General features: G+C 36.5%; 1 protein-coding gene and 1 non-coding gene across 2 annotated transcripts; one reads left to right on the forward strand and one right to left on the reverse strand.

Annotated features, from left to right (window-relative positions):
• Positions 1-1217: 1217 nt before the first annotated feature.
• LOC133853064 (U1 spliceosomal RNA) lies at positions 1218-1377 on the reverse strand. The gene has a single exon (XR_009896191.1). It is a non-coding gene; the product is annotated as a U1 spliceosomal RNA (small nuclear RNA).
• A 2493-nt stretch (positions 1378-3870) lies between these two features.
• On the forward strand, positions 3871-14118 carry LOC133851518 (cysteine synthase-like). Its single transcript, XM_062287964.1, has 11 exons — positions 3871-3909; positions 3994-4113; position 4160; positions 4268-4302; positions 4739-5002; positions 5079-5216; positions 5315-5366; positions 8029-8108; positions 9166-9225; positions 9374-9454; positions 14026-14118. The coding sequence occupies exons 1-11, from the start codon at positions 3871-3873 to the stop codon at positions 14116-14118; spliced, it is 963 nt and encodes a 320-aa protein (XP_062143948.1).
• Positions 14119-14285: the final 167 nt, after the last annotated feature.

The following is a 14285-nucleotide window of genomic DNA, read 5'->3' on the forward strand; positions in this document are numbered from 1 at the left end:
TTAATGTAAAAGTAGAAAAGACGTGTAACGTTTGGACTTTTTCTTTATAAATATAATCTTATATATAAACAAATAATTAATGACAAAATATAGCCAAAAGACTTCGGCGTGTAGACGTAGGCCATAAATCGGTCTTTCTTTCATGCCATATCTATTTTCTAGATTATGTGTTCCTAAACCTCTCAAGCGCAATTAAAGCCACCAACAAGTGCAATTGAGAGAGGTTGGTGAGCTGCAAGGATTTCACTATTTTGTTGCAACATTCCATTGCTGGAATTCAGCTTTCGAGAGAACCGTCCAGCTTAGGAATGGTACCGTATATATTGAAGCAAAGTTTACGGTGACCTTGGGCACGGGCCTTAATGACGACGTATTAGATGCCATCCAATGAAGTATTTGTGCCAGAGCAGCTTGCTCCGTTGTACCAGATGTGGACGCATCCGAAGACAGCATTATAATTTATATTCATTTGATCTGAGATGATTCTGTGAACCTTGAAGATTAATTAGAACACTCGCTATATACCTTTTACACTTGCTTGATTTTATGGCTCTTACCTTCCACAAACCAATTATCATCTAATTACATCATTCTATTGAAGACACTACAACCAGAAATCTGCCCAGAACACACGCTTATCGTATCCAACTTAATTGCAATTAAACTAGCATCGCCGGCACTAGATGAAGCCTCGTATAAGAGCATTTTTAGTAGCCTCACCAAATTAGTTTTTTAGCTATTTTAGTGAGCCAATTTGATGAAAACTCTTAAAAACCACTCCCAGCAGCCTCACCATTTTAACCAAAAAAATTTGATGACTGAAATTACTAGTCAAATTAGACCAGGTATTTTCACTCAACAACCCACTCACCAAATTTTGTTTCACATTTCTCTCTCACATGATTAGCACACTTTTTCCTTTTTTCTCTCATTTTCTTCTCTCATCTCCCATCTCTCACACGATAATGTCCTTATTTCATGAATATAAATGATTTTTTATAAAAATATTATATAGAGAAAAAATAAAGAAATATGAAAAAATTATTATTTAAATGAAATAGTGAATATTGACTAGTTAAAATGGTGAGGCTGCTGGGGAAATTTTAATAAAGTGGCTCATCAGAATAGAAAAAAGTAATTTTTAGTTATTTTGGTGAGTAAAATTTGATGAGGCTACTAGGAATGCTCTAAGGCTATAAATTTTAGATTATAATTGATAGGGGCCGCGCGAACGCAGGCCCCCTCTACCACAAATTATGACGTAGACTCTCCCACTTGGGGAGATCTTAGGCCAGCACCCCTCCTGAGTGCAATGGAGGTCACTAGCCTAGGCCATGGACCTTGGTGATCATCCATAGACCCCGTCCAGGTAAGTATGGGTAAAGGGCGGCCATTGGTTCCTATTTATAATACTTACTTGGGGATATTGATTCATAGCGCTTCGATGTGGGACTAAAGCTGGTCGTGAGGCTTGTGAATGTTACGAGCTCGCGTACAAACACGCGCATTGTAGGGCCAAATAATCGTTGTGTCGAGACATGTCCTACATTTATCTTACCATTTTCTGTGCAAGTAATAAACTTATGAAGTTTATCTATAAAAAATAAACAAACTTATGAAGTTCGCGGATGATATACTTTACTTAACTCCACAAGCATTTTTTTTTAATTTTCTTAACACAAATTTCTTATAAATTGGGTTGTAGAATTTTTTTTACAAATTAGTCTCCAAAATTGACATGTTCTTAGCATTTGAGGATCACGTATATTTTTAATAGTTTATACTTTTTAAATACTTTTTTAATAGTTTAAAAGACACGAATTACTTTTAAAGACTTGTTTGTAAAAAATTTCTGTCCATTTTTTCAGGGTTGAACTATTTGTTATATTAGCAAGATAGTTACATATTTGATAAGAAAATTCGAGGAATCCTATGGCTCGTAATTTCAATGTTTTAAGGTTTGAGAGTAAGTTCTTGTTCTCCTTCTGTTGGGATCATATTGTTTGGAATATATATCAAAGAGATACAACGAAAAGTCCAGAATAAAAAGCATCAAGAAAGCATAGCATTAGAACACACAAAACAAAAATTTGGTAAAAACACTATCTGTAAATCTTTTCTCAATTCTGTTTATGAGACAAAGATTGTAAGCTCGCCTACACAAGACTCCTCTATATAGGTATATATTTATATATTTTCAAGTGAAAGTAAGATTAGGTTTCTTTGTTAAAGTATGACTTTCAAAACCTAATTGTTGCTCACTCTAATGCAAGGCTAAGGTGGACTTTTATTGTGTAGTTAGGTCAAGCCCCTTTAAGGAAAATAAGTAGCTTAGGAAGGGATTTATAAGAAAAATAAAACTAACTCCAATAAGTCTATTACACTTTCTTATCTTATGACTTGTTATAAGTTATTATTTATTATAATTTATTTTACTAAAAAATTGTAATTACACTTTAATATTTATTTTGATTAATCAAAACTCCATTCACTTCTTATAATTTCAATTTATTCATCCACGAAATATCTATAGTGGAATTATTACTATTTTTTAACAGCTTTTATGTATTTGCTTTGTCGTCAAATTATTTGAGCAGCTGGTGATTCCTTTTCAATAAACTCTGCATTGTTTCCACTTTTGGGTACTACGAAATTTCTTCAAGTTGTCTCTTTCCATTTTTTTTTTCTCCTTGGTAGTTGATAGTGAGGAATATAATTTTGGGTATTTTCTTTAATTGAAAGCTACATAAAAATGTCAAATTAACAGACCTTTTTTCCTCAATTTTGCTGTTGCTCTGCTTATTGTTGGTTGTTGAGATTAAGGCATAATTCTGGGGTTTGGTGGTTCTTTGTCAAAATTCTGCACTATTGGACTCTTTCCACTGTTGCCTACTTGACATTTGACAGTTATTACTTCCTTATGAGCTCTAATGTTTACTGGCTACTATCTATTGATGTACACTGGCCTATGATGGTGAGGCAAATGAGATTTGAGATTTTGAGAGTCTGGTGATTCTTTCAAAACTCTGCACTCTTGAACTGTTTTCCTGGTTGGTCCTTGAAGTTCCTAGTTTTAGCTGTGATTTCTTCTCCTCTTTATGTAGATTGGTTCTTGATTTTTGAGATAAAGGCTATCTGGCATTTGGTTATTCATTTGGAAAATCTGCATCATTTTCGGCCTTTTCAAATATTGGATACTTTCCCTTCTTTTTTTTTCACCATTCCTTTGTTCTGTGCTCTGTTAATGTTGGTTGCTTATAGATTTTGTGCTCTTTTGACATAGCTTCTGTTAATTTTTATGAAGAAATATTTATTGTTGGCTGTTTCTATTAGTGGGTTTGTGCTCGAAACTTCTTAGCTATAATTTTGTTTTGTGCTCTATTTATGTTGATTTTTTAAATATTTTAGATATTTAGCTTTTGATCTGTGTTGCCTTTTTTGTTTCATTCTCTTTTTCCCTCTTAAACACACAATCTGCTAAAAATATCTTAGCTATTCCAATGTTTTGTGCTCTCAGAGCACTTTGAAGTACTTTTATGATTTTAGTTCCTACAATGTTTGAGATCACAGATTGATCTTCATGGAACATCCTTGTACTATTCTATGTAGATTCTTTGTAGATCACGTTAACATTTTGTAATGACATCAGACGTAAAATTTCAATTTGTTCTATGAATTTTACTTATAATAAGGGAAGAAGAAGTTTTGTTCTCTGAAAAACAAAATGTGAGATATTATTTTCATGTTAGTCTGACTGTGCCCTTCATATTTCTTGCGATTTACATTAGAAAGCAATTTATGTCTTTGTAGTTTTCTTTCCACTATTTCACATTTTTCTTTTTCAGCTTGCAGTTTAACTAAAAACATAACATGGGAGAGAAGTGCGCAATCAAGAAAGATGTTACTGAAGTATTATTTTCTAGAATTAATGCTTTTCATGTTGCTTTTGCTCTCATATTTCAATTTTTCTGATGAGTTCCCTGTTTTGGGTAGTTAATAGGCAATACCCCAATGGTATATCTCAATCATATTGTGGATGGTTGTGTAGCCCGTATTGCTGCGAAGCTTGAGATGATGGAACCCTGCTCTAGTGTTAAAGACAGGTATTTAACTGTTTTACTTTTCTTTTCATTTTTTATGTCGATCATATTTTGCTTAGTGTTAGAATGACCTAGCAAACAGAGGATTTGTTTAGGAATCTTTAGTTGAGACTTACACATTTGGATTTAATATTCGGAATGCAGGATTGCGTATAGTATGATCAAAGATGCAGAGGATAAGGGTCTAATTACGCAGGGGAAGGTTAGCAATGAAAATGTTTCCATATCTATAGATGTTTTCTTAGTCTCATCATATAAATTATGCGCCTTGCACCTTTGCTTCTCTTAGTTGCATAAGAATTGAATTCCAGTGCTGCCTACCCTTACCACTGTGCTTAAGATGGTGGCTCTGGGGCTTTTGGCAGTTATAGTTCCATTAGGCATCTAAGATATATTTCCTTAGGCTGTATGCAAATATTAACCTCGTTATGCCATAAAGTGAGACTAAATTCTCAGGGATTCTTTTCACAGTTTAGTGGTGTTTATATAATTTTTTTTAGTTTATATTTTTCCATTTTCTGTTAAGTATATCATGTTTGTTTATGTAACAAATATTGCTAAATATGTAATCCAAAGAATGGAACATTGAACCAACATGTTTTCCCTTGATTCTGGATCTGTTTTCATGACGGCAAAAGACTGTCCTCATTGAGCCTACCAGTGGTAACACTAGCATTGGGTTGGCGTGGATTGCAGCAGTCAAGGGTTACAAACTTATCCTTACCATGCCAGCTTCAATGAGTATCGAGAGAAGAATTGTGCCCCTAGCTTTTGGAGCAGAGTTGTATATTACAGATCCTGCCAAGGGCCTTAGTGGGAATCTTGGGAAGGCTATTGAGCTGCTCAGTGAAATACCTAATAGTTATATGCTTCAGCAATTTGAAAATCTTGCCAACCCAAAGGTATTCTTTGCATCAGATATTTTGATATAGATATCCTGACAGAGTTAACAAATTGTTTTTTTCATTCTTTATTCAGATCCATTATGAAACCACTGGCCCAGAGATATGGAGAGATTCAGGAGGGAAAGTTGACGCCCTGGTTTCAGGGATAGGGACCGGGGGTACGGCAACTGGTGCAGGGAACTACCTCAAGGAGAAAAACCCAAAGATCAAGGTTGGCTTAAGTGAGTGTGGATGAGTTTATGTGTTTTAGAGAGAGAGAGAGAGAGCCTATTATTTCATACTAATGATATGTTTTCTTTTGCTATCTAGGTGTACGGGGTAGAACCAGTTGAAAGTGCTGTGTTGAGTGGAGGACAGCATGGTTAGTTAATATTTTGAACATGCCAGAATTTCTTAATTTTTTTGGTTGCTGTTGCTAGTTGTGTATAATAAAAAACTCAGTATCATGTTGGTACATGGAAAAAGTGCCAGATTTGCAAGTTTTCATTGGTATGAATTCCATTTCTTAGAAATATAATCGGAGAGAGTGGTGTCAAAAGTATCTCCTAAAAACTTCCATAGTGTTGTAACTTTATAGATGTGTTTTGTGGATGTATAAGACTTAGAGTACCAATAAGTAGCACACTTTGCAGACATCTATATGGAGTTCTGTTACTATATCGCAAGGAGGGTTTGACCAACTTTGTTGGATTGATACAAGTGTATTATTGCTTGGAGTAACACTGTTGAGGTGCACCGGTAGCATTAGTATCAAATATAGACATACAATAGGGTTGGTTGACAGATGAACTATTTATCTGTCTCCTGGAACTTTCCTTTTCAATTCCTAATCCAAAACCTTCTTTTGCTAATACAAAAAATGAAAAAACAGAAGTCCACTCAAGATTGTTTGCCCGGCTAAGCAAGTAGGCTTTATTGGGAGTGCAATTAACCGCTCTACTGGCTGGGGTTGAGTGAAACTAAATTTGGTATGACCAGGCTTTGAAGACTTGAGGTGGATTTTTTGAAAATTTTACCAAGTTTAAATATATTATAAAAGCTAAGAGTGAATTATGAATGAGCGACTAATGATGTATTTTGTCCACTAACGGAGGGTCTGTCTACAGTTCACTTTTTTTAAATATTGAATAGTGATGATGGGCAAACATCATATGTAGTGTAGTTTCATTGACACAGCAAATAGGTCCAATGTAGGAGTGCCCAAGTTATGTATATTCGAGAATAGATTCTAGGATTTTCATTGTTTCTTAAGCATCATACTCACATGAAAACTTTAGCAACCAACTTGGTTGTTTCTATAGAACATATTGATATGTGAAGGTTAGTGGTTAGACAAGCACAAACTTGTTGAGAACTTACCAAAGTTATACTAGTTTGGAGTAATTTGATTGTAGTATGTCATTTGCTTTTGTTAATAATATGTGGCTTGAATTGGAGTGAGGGTGCATGGAGTACCATGCACCACATCCACATATTAGCATATCCTATACCTAGTTTGGTAAGGAAAAGGTTTGGAAATCCTACATCTACACGTGAAGCTTTCCTCTTTGTAGCGGGAATGCATTAATTTCACCTAAAAGAAAAGTCTAACCAACTTTGAAATGGACACCTAGGCTTTTTCTTCTCCAAGTAGGAAAGAACTCCTTAGCCGACTTTGGCCTCTTCCTTAGTCGTTGACTTTTCAATTGCTTTAAATGTATATACATGGCCTCAATTGATTTCAGACACAAAGAAGAGAACGCCATTGCCTAGAGAAAAAAGAATGCTCTTCTTCTTTGTAACTCACGATTAGGGAATTTAAGAGCAAAAGAAATTCTCTTTGCCTTGAATTAGAGAGTGAGATTTGGATGTATTTGGATTTTGTTTTTAAGTGGCTATTCACCACTATTTTGTACTCTATTTTTGGTTGGTGGATTTTTTATGATCATCTTCGTTCATGGACATACCTCACAATGCTCACATTGAGGAAGCCCCATAACTTTATTGTATTCTTGTATCTGATTGTTTTGTGTTATTTATCGTGATTGTGATTTATTGCACAACTTCTCTGAATTTAAACCTATAAAATTTTACAAGTACTTGAAGTCAAATGCTGAAGTGGGCACCAACATGTATTTTCAAGTTTTACACTTAAAGCTGGACCAATCATGTAGGCCTGGAAGCTGGATAAAATCTGGCAGATGTAGTTTGCGAGCAAGCAGCAAACCAGAAGGCGCATTAGCCTCTGCTAGATGTGTGCAACCAGCAGGTGAAGTGGCGGCTAGCAAAGAGGGTCTTTGCAGTGCTGTGCTTCAGTTGTAAACCTTATGCTGTTGGGACAACCAATTCAAGGATGGATACATCCTTCTAGCCTCCAGGTAGGCAATCAACTAAGTCTCCAAGAGAGTATCTTGTGTAAAGGACCTTGGCCCTCGTTTGTACTCAATAGGTTGAGTTTCAAGTTCTCTTGGTAAAATGTAAGTGCCCAATTGGTATCAACTTGTGGCTACACGATCTGCAGTCAAATGCTCACTAGTCTGTGAGCAAATATCAATATACTTGGATTTGCTAGAACATATGGTTGGACAAAAATGTGGGTAAACCAAGATTGGTTCAATTATCTTCAACTGATTCTAGGTTATCCAATAACGGTAGTAATATCTTGGTAATTAATAAGCGTACTTGTTCATCTAAAGGTCACTAACAGTAAAATCGATAATTGATAAGACCTTAAATTCCTGCTTTGAAAGATTACTTTCATATAATTACAAATCCTGGTAAACTGAGGAATTGCCCATTCTTTTAAACTAGAATGACAATTTTTCTTTTTATGGTTAAATTAAAATTGGTTTTTTATTTATTTTTTATTTTTTTTATTTTAATGGGGATAGAAGTATCTTGTTGAACTTTGTTGGCGTAAAATGTTCATTAATTGTCTTGTCATATCTAGTATTTATTTAAAACTATATGACTTTTTTTGGTTTGCTTTCGTTTTCAAATGACAGTTCTCTAACTCTACGTTTGCATGCATGTACGTGTAAAAGGCATGCATTTGATCCAAGGAATTGGTGCTGGTATTATCCCTACTGTTCTGGATGTCAATATGCTTGATGAAGTTATTCAAGTGAGTCTGGAAACCATTTTGTTGGCATTCAATTTTATTTGATATGTAAAATGATCTTCTTGGTGCATTAATTTCATGACTTAGTGTTGTATTTCAAGTGGAAAGTATCAGCATGATTAGAACACATTATTTACGGGAAAATGCAAGTACCATGGTCTTAACTCATTCATCAGGTGTTAAAACTTGACATCAATAAATAATGTAACATGCATGAGTGGCTTTTGGATATGAAAGGCAGAGGACCAGACTCTGTGAATAGGACCACATGTAGAGTTCATTCAACTTGTGCTTTCTTGGGGGTATATCATCTGGATATGAATCTGCTTTATGAGGCTTGCCTTCGGTCTTAATTTCTTTATAGTTTCAGGGAGTTTAACCTACACAATTGGTTCTTTCTGGCTGCTTTATGAGATATACTCTATAAAAGAAAAAACTAAGACTTGTTTTTTATTCAGGTTCAAAAAAGAAAAAGTATCTGGATGACCTTGTTTATATTTGTTATTTTGTATCTGTTAAGCAAGACATGGACATGAAATTGTATACCTTTCCAATTAAATGGGTCATCCTCTTAAACCAATTTTTGGAATGGCATTTCTGAACTGAATATCTGCATCATTTTTAATTTTTTGGTATTCAATGAAAGAAATGTTTTAGGAAAAGATATGAATTGCTCATACAGAGACAAGTTTGAGCGTATCAGATGTCCGAGTCCTGAGGACAAGTTGGACGTTCTATTTTCTTGGAAATTTCAGGCCTTGGACAACTGTTTACCTCTAAAAAATTAAAAGAAGGACAACATTAATCAGGGATTGGACGGTCCTGTAACATGTTTAAACAGAAGTTACATATCTGTGTGATGGTCACTCGCACCAGTTCTAATTCTGGCCTAAGGTCACGCATACAATTTTTGTTGTTGTTGTTGTAAATCTTCTAAAAGTGTAATGCAAGTGCTTGCTATTTTGTTTTCATGGAATTATCTATAATCTGATCTCTGCTAGCTGCTAACGAAAATGTGAATTTGCTGTTTCTGACTCCTGATGTTTTGGTGACCTTTCAGGTTTCAAGTGAGGAAGCTATTGAAACTGCCAAGCTGCTTGCCTTGAAAGAAGGCTTGCTGGTATAGTAGTTACTTAAGATCAGCTGTAATGGTTCTCTAGGAACTTTTTACATCCAATTTTGTTAAAAAATAATTTTATGAGTTATTTTGTTGCAGATCTTTATAATGTTCCATCTCTGTCCTGAATCTTGGAGCATGTTTTTCGCAGGTGGGGATCTCATCTGGTGCTGCAGCAGCTGCTGCTATAAAGTTGGGAAAGAGGCCTGAAAATGCTGGAAAACTCATTGTTGTAAGTCTAAATGCTTTCATCAAATTGCTCTAGAACCTCTTATGAACTTTGTTATCTGCATTATGATAGTGTGCTTAGGTTGATTTACTTCAGACTTTGCATCAGAATCCCTGTAAATATGTTTCAGAGTTCAGACAACTCTCTGCCTGCCATACGGACTGCATATTCTAGGATTCATATTCCTTTCATTATTTCATCCTCAAGCTAACTGCAGTTAGTATGTCATGCCAGTTTACATGTTCAGAAAACATCGTTCAACTCATGTTGCAGAATGCTAAGATGTCTTGAATATTATAGGCATCCTCAAACTGATAATTACTTCGTCTATGGCCTTGTGGCCTTGTTACTTCTTCTCTCATTTAGGGAGGAGGTTAGAATCCAACCCGCCATGGGTGTGGGATATGTGGGATAAGGGATTCTTCTATCGATTGCTTCTTCTTTTTTTGTTCTTTTTTTTTTTATATAAAAAAAAGAAGGGTTAATTACTTCTGTGGAGATGCTGTTTGTATGGTCATAAAATCATATCTATCAATTTGTTATATAGGCTAATGGATCATCTTATTGCTTATCTCCCTTTCAGTTCAAACTATTATTGTTTAATCACTAGATGTTCATCCACAAAAGGTTTTTTAAGACAAAGATTCAATTTTAATAACAAATTTATATGTTCAAATTAATTTAACTAACATGCTCTCCAATCTTTGAGTCTAATGAATGGGTGGATTAAGACGATAGGACCTATCCAAGATGAAAATTGCGGAGGTAGGTTGGTGGTTGAATGGCCTGAGTGGATTGTTGGGAGACACAATTGGGAAGTGATGGAGATTTTGTGGGAACAACGAGGGTATTGCCCTAAGTGTCAGTAGGAGCAATGTTTTGACTTTCAGGGAGATCAAGTGGACAAGGAAAGACGAGGGAAGGAGGTTTAGGTGAGTTGTGGGCAAAGGGAAAGTGATCTTCATGGAAGAAGACAACACAAACTGGGTGGCATGAGGGTCAAATTTGGAAGGATTTTGCAAGTGAGTCGAGGCAAAGGATAGGCATCCGAATATCCGTAGGTGATTATAATTGGGTTGGGTATTGTACAATTTTTCATAAGGAGTCTTATCAGACAAAATGGCAGTGGGTGTTCTATTGATCAAGTATGCCAAAGGATAGAGGAAACAAGGTTATGAAGTCGATCAAATTTCAGAAACTTCATTAGAAAGGAAAGACAAGACTTTATTAGATAAATGTCCTAAATGATGATGCTAAAGTTGAGAGGTAGATTTTGCCACCTGCCATTGAATGGTCTTGTATTGGTGAAGCAGTACAAGTCATCCCGCTTACTTTCCATCCCAATCATCTTTATCAAGCACAGGTCTTGAATGATACAGAAGTCAGATGAGAAAATGGGGAGACAATATAGAGTTTTACAAGTTATAGACTGATATTAAATTGAAGTGAAAAGTAAGTACGTAAAGAACGTTGGTTAATATAAGTGAAAGTGAGAAAACAACATACTCGATATGGGTGATTGGTGCATATGAACCATCAAGTAATTGAACTGTCCAGTTATGGACAAGGAAATAATGAGTAAGGACAGCGGGGACAGACCATGTGCTTAGTGGCCTTGATGTCAAGAATCCAAAGAGTATTATCAAATAGGATTAGATGAAATACTTGATAGTGAGGACTCAGTACTCCCTACTTAGTTGGCAATGGGCTAAGACTAATTACATTGTTCAAGATGGCCAGTGTAACGACTCTCCCCAGTGACACAATATTTTTCGCTTTTAGCTCCCCCAAACCAGACTTTATAAGAGGTACTACTCTCGCAGAAGTACGCTTAACTGCATAGTTCTGATACGTTCATGGCCATCATGGCTTTAAAACGCGTTGTGCCAAGAAGGGTGTGTTTATACATATAAGCACATCCCCATTTTCAAGCGATGTGAACAATCACCCTCTCTTGGGACCCAGCGTCCCTGTTGGCGACCCTCATGGGATCACCCTATTCTTGGCATCCCAGTGAGTGCCCACTGGCAACCCTCATGGGCTTGTGCAAGCTCCCCCCATCTCAGGCTGGGCAATGACTCTGATACCATTTGTAACGACTCACCCCAATGATACAATATTTTTCGCTTTTACCCATCCTGGTACTACTCTCGCAGAAGCACGCTTAACTGCAGAGTTCTAATAGGTTCATGGCCATCACGGCTTTAAAACGCGTTGTGTCAAGAATGGTGCGTTTATACATATAAACATAATATCCCAATTCCCAGGCGATGTGGGACGTTACAGCCAGAAGTTGTTGACATTGTGCTGGAGTGAAAAGAATACTATTGATGGAAGGTCTGTTGTTTACCAAGGAAACTTGGTGAGCTCGAGCCAGTCTTTGTATTGCGGAAACCAGGTGGAAACTCGTGGAGGTGATAGCAACAATCAACAATATGGTCCTCATGGCAACAATGGATGCACTTTAGATGATCCTTCTTAGGAGGGCGGAATCTGTTGTCCTTCTGTGGGGGAAGGGAGGCTGGAAGGCTATTCTTGGCAACTAGTCCGACTCCTTCAATGTTAGACGGATTTGGGATACTTTGTTGGCATTATTCTTGAAGGACTAGGGCGTAAGCACGATTAATGGAAGGAAATGGTCCATTAGGAGGATGTGTTTGCGGTCGGTAGTATATGATTCGTTAAGCTCCATTAGGAACTTCATCGTGCGTTGGCGTTGGTGCTGCTAGTACTTGAGGTCTTTCTTCATTGTGCCACAAATGCAAGACGGAATAGGCTGAAGTGCAGCTAATTCATTCTAGAGACCTGTCAATTTGGTGAAGTATGAGGCTGCTGACAAGGATCTTTAGAAAAAATTGTCGATATGTCAAATGGTAACATCCGTGAGCCATTCACTTGGGAGAATCGATCCTTAAGGCGACGCTATATGTTGTAACACGATCACAATATATAACACAAGCTGAAATCTTTGGAGATGGAGTTAAGTAGCCAACACCTCCAACACTATACCATATTATCACAATGACTACATTTTTGAAATTCTGCTGAAGAAGTTGATGCTGTTGAAGAAACGGTACCATCAATGAATCCAAGCTTGTTTTTGGCACTAAGGCTACAATCATCGCTTGGCTTTATGTTTGATAATCATCCTCGGTGAGCGGTTGCAATACTAACATCACTCCTGAGTGATCATAATGGTGGAAGTAAAGGTGGTGGTAGGAATCTTTGAATGAGGTTGCTTTATCGGCCGCAAGGATGGATAAGAAAGATTGCCAAGAGGAAAATGTGCAATCTGTTTTGTTTTTTGTTTTTTTAGCTTGGTGGGGCAGACTAGGCAGACCAGGTGGATCAGGACAGGCAAATCGGGTTAGACTTGGGCAGGTTGGAGGTTGAGCACAGCGGCCTGTTATGGATGTGCTAAGACCTTGCGTGAACCAAGACAAGCACGGTGAAAGAGAACGAAGCTTCATGGTGCACTAGGCAGTAGTTTCTAACCAACAAAGACCACCGCAACAACTGTGGGTAAGGTTGTGTTCCATAAACGCTTTCTGACCAGCGAAAGGATCATGGGACAAATATCCTAATTTGTGGAATGATTCCAATTGAAAGAACCAAAGGAAAAATATTTACCAAAGCAGGCTGCAATGGAAGACGATGCTCTGTTTTCAACTGGTGAAACTGAAGAATAAACCCTTTATGGATCGCTTGTATGCCCTGATACCATGTGAAAACCGATATAGGAAGCATAGAAGGGGATTACAAAAAGAAAAGAAATTGTATTTATACACATAGTATGGGGAACACATTCCGTGATTATGGCGATCCGATATTCATGTAAAGTGATCTTCTTTCCTGCTTATGATCTTATTTTCTTGGAGTAATTACTTTTTTCTCCATTAACTACCGGTCATTGTCAACATGCCACTACGAACTGACACATCGACCAAAAGAGAGCATGAAACTACCATTTTCATACCGTTATCCTCCTTTCGTTAGTCAAATTTGTGAAAAGATTCAAATACCTTAACTTGAAATCAAAATTTACATAAAATACCCTCAAAATTAAACAAATAAAAAAAAGTAAAAAATAAAGAAAAGAAAAGGGGTGGCTGCCACGGCGCGGGGGGGGGGGGGGGTAACAGTATAAAAATGATAGTTTTATGCTTTCTTTTGGTCGAAGTATCTGTTCGTAGTAGCATGTTGACAATGGCCGGTAGTTGATGGGAGAAAAAAGTAATTATCCATATTTCCTTATAGTGATGATTGTTATGATAGGAAGATGTGAATTTAATTATTTAATCAACATTATAACACCTCTCACGTGTGGAGTTAAATTCATCTTCAATAAATGAAAGTCAACACCTGAAATATTTAACTAAAATGTGGGATGAGTTGTGCAGTCAGTGTTCGAACTCATTGCATCTGGCTTTGATATTATGTTAAACTACAATTTATTCTAAGAGTTTCAGCTGATAGGAAAATATGAATTTAATCATTTAATTAATATTCGAACAGTCTACATATGCAGAATCCAGTCCCATTAACTATTCAATTCAATTTTGTTTTCCATGCAGGTGGTCTTCCCCAGCTGTGGTGAGCGTTATCTATCTACTCCCCTCTTTGATTCCCTTAGGCATGAAGCAGAAAACATGACTTTTGATACCTGAAGAATCATGAATTATATAGATCGTTTTGAAGGATGAGCAGAACCTTGAACTAGAAATAATGTAAATATGAATAAAGTCATTCGACAATTTCATGGAAAGGTTCAAATAGTATGACAATTTCATTTTGCCCAAGTAATTTTACTTGAATTCTATGTCAATGATCAAGT

This window comes from Alnus glutinosa, chromosome 12 (genome assembly GCF_958979055.1).
Source record: "Alnus glutinosa chromosome 12, dhAlnGlut1.1, whole genome shotgun sequence".
NCBI lineage: Eukaryota > Viridiplantae > Streptophyta > Magnoliopsida > Fagales > Betulaceae > Alnus > Alnus glutinosa.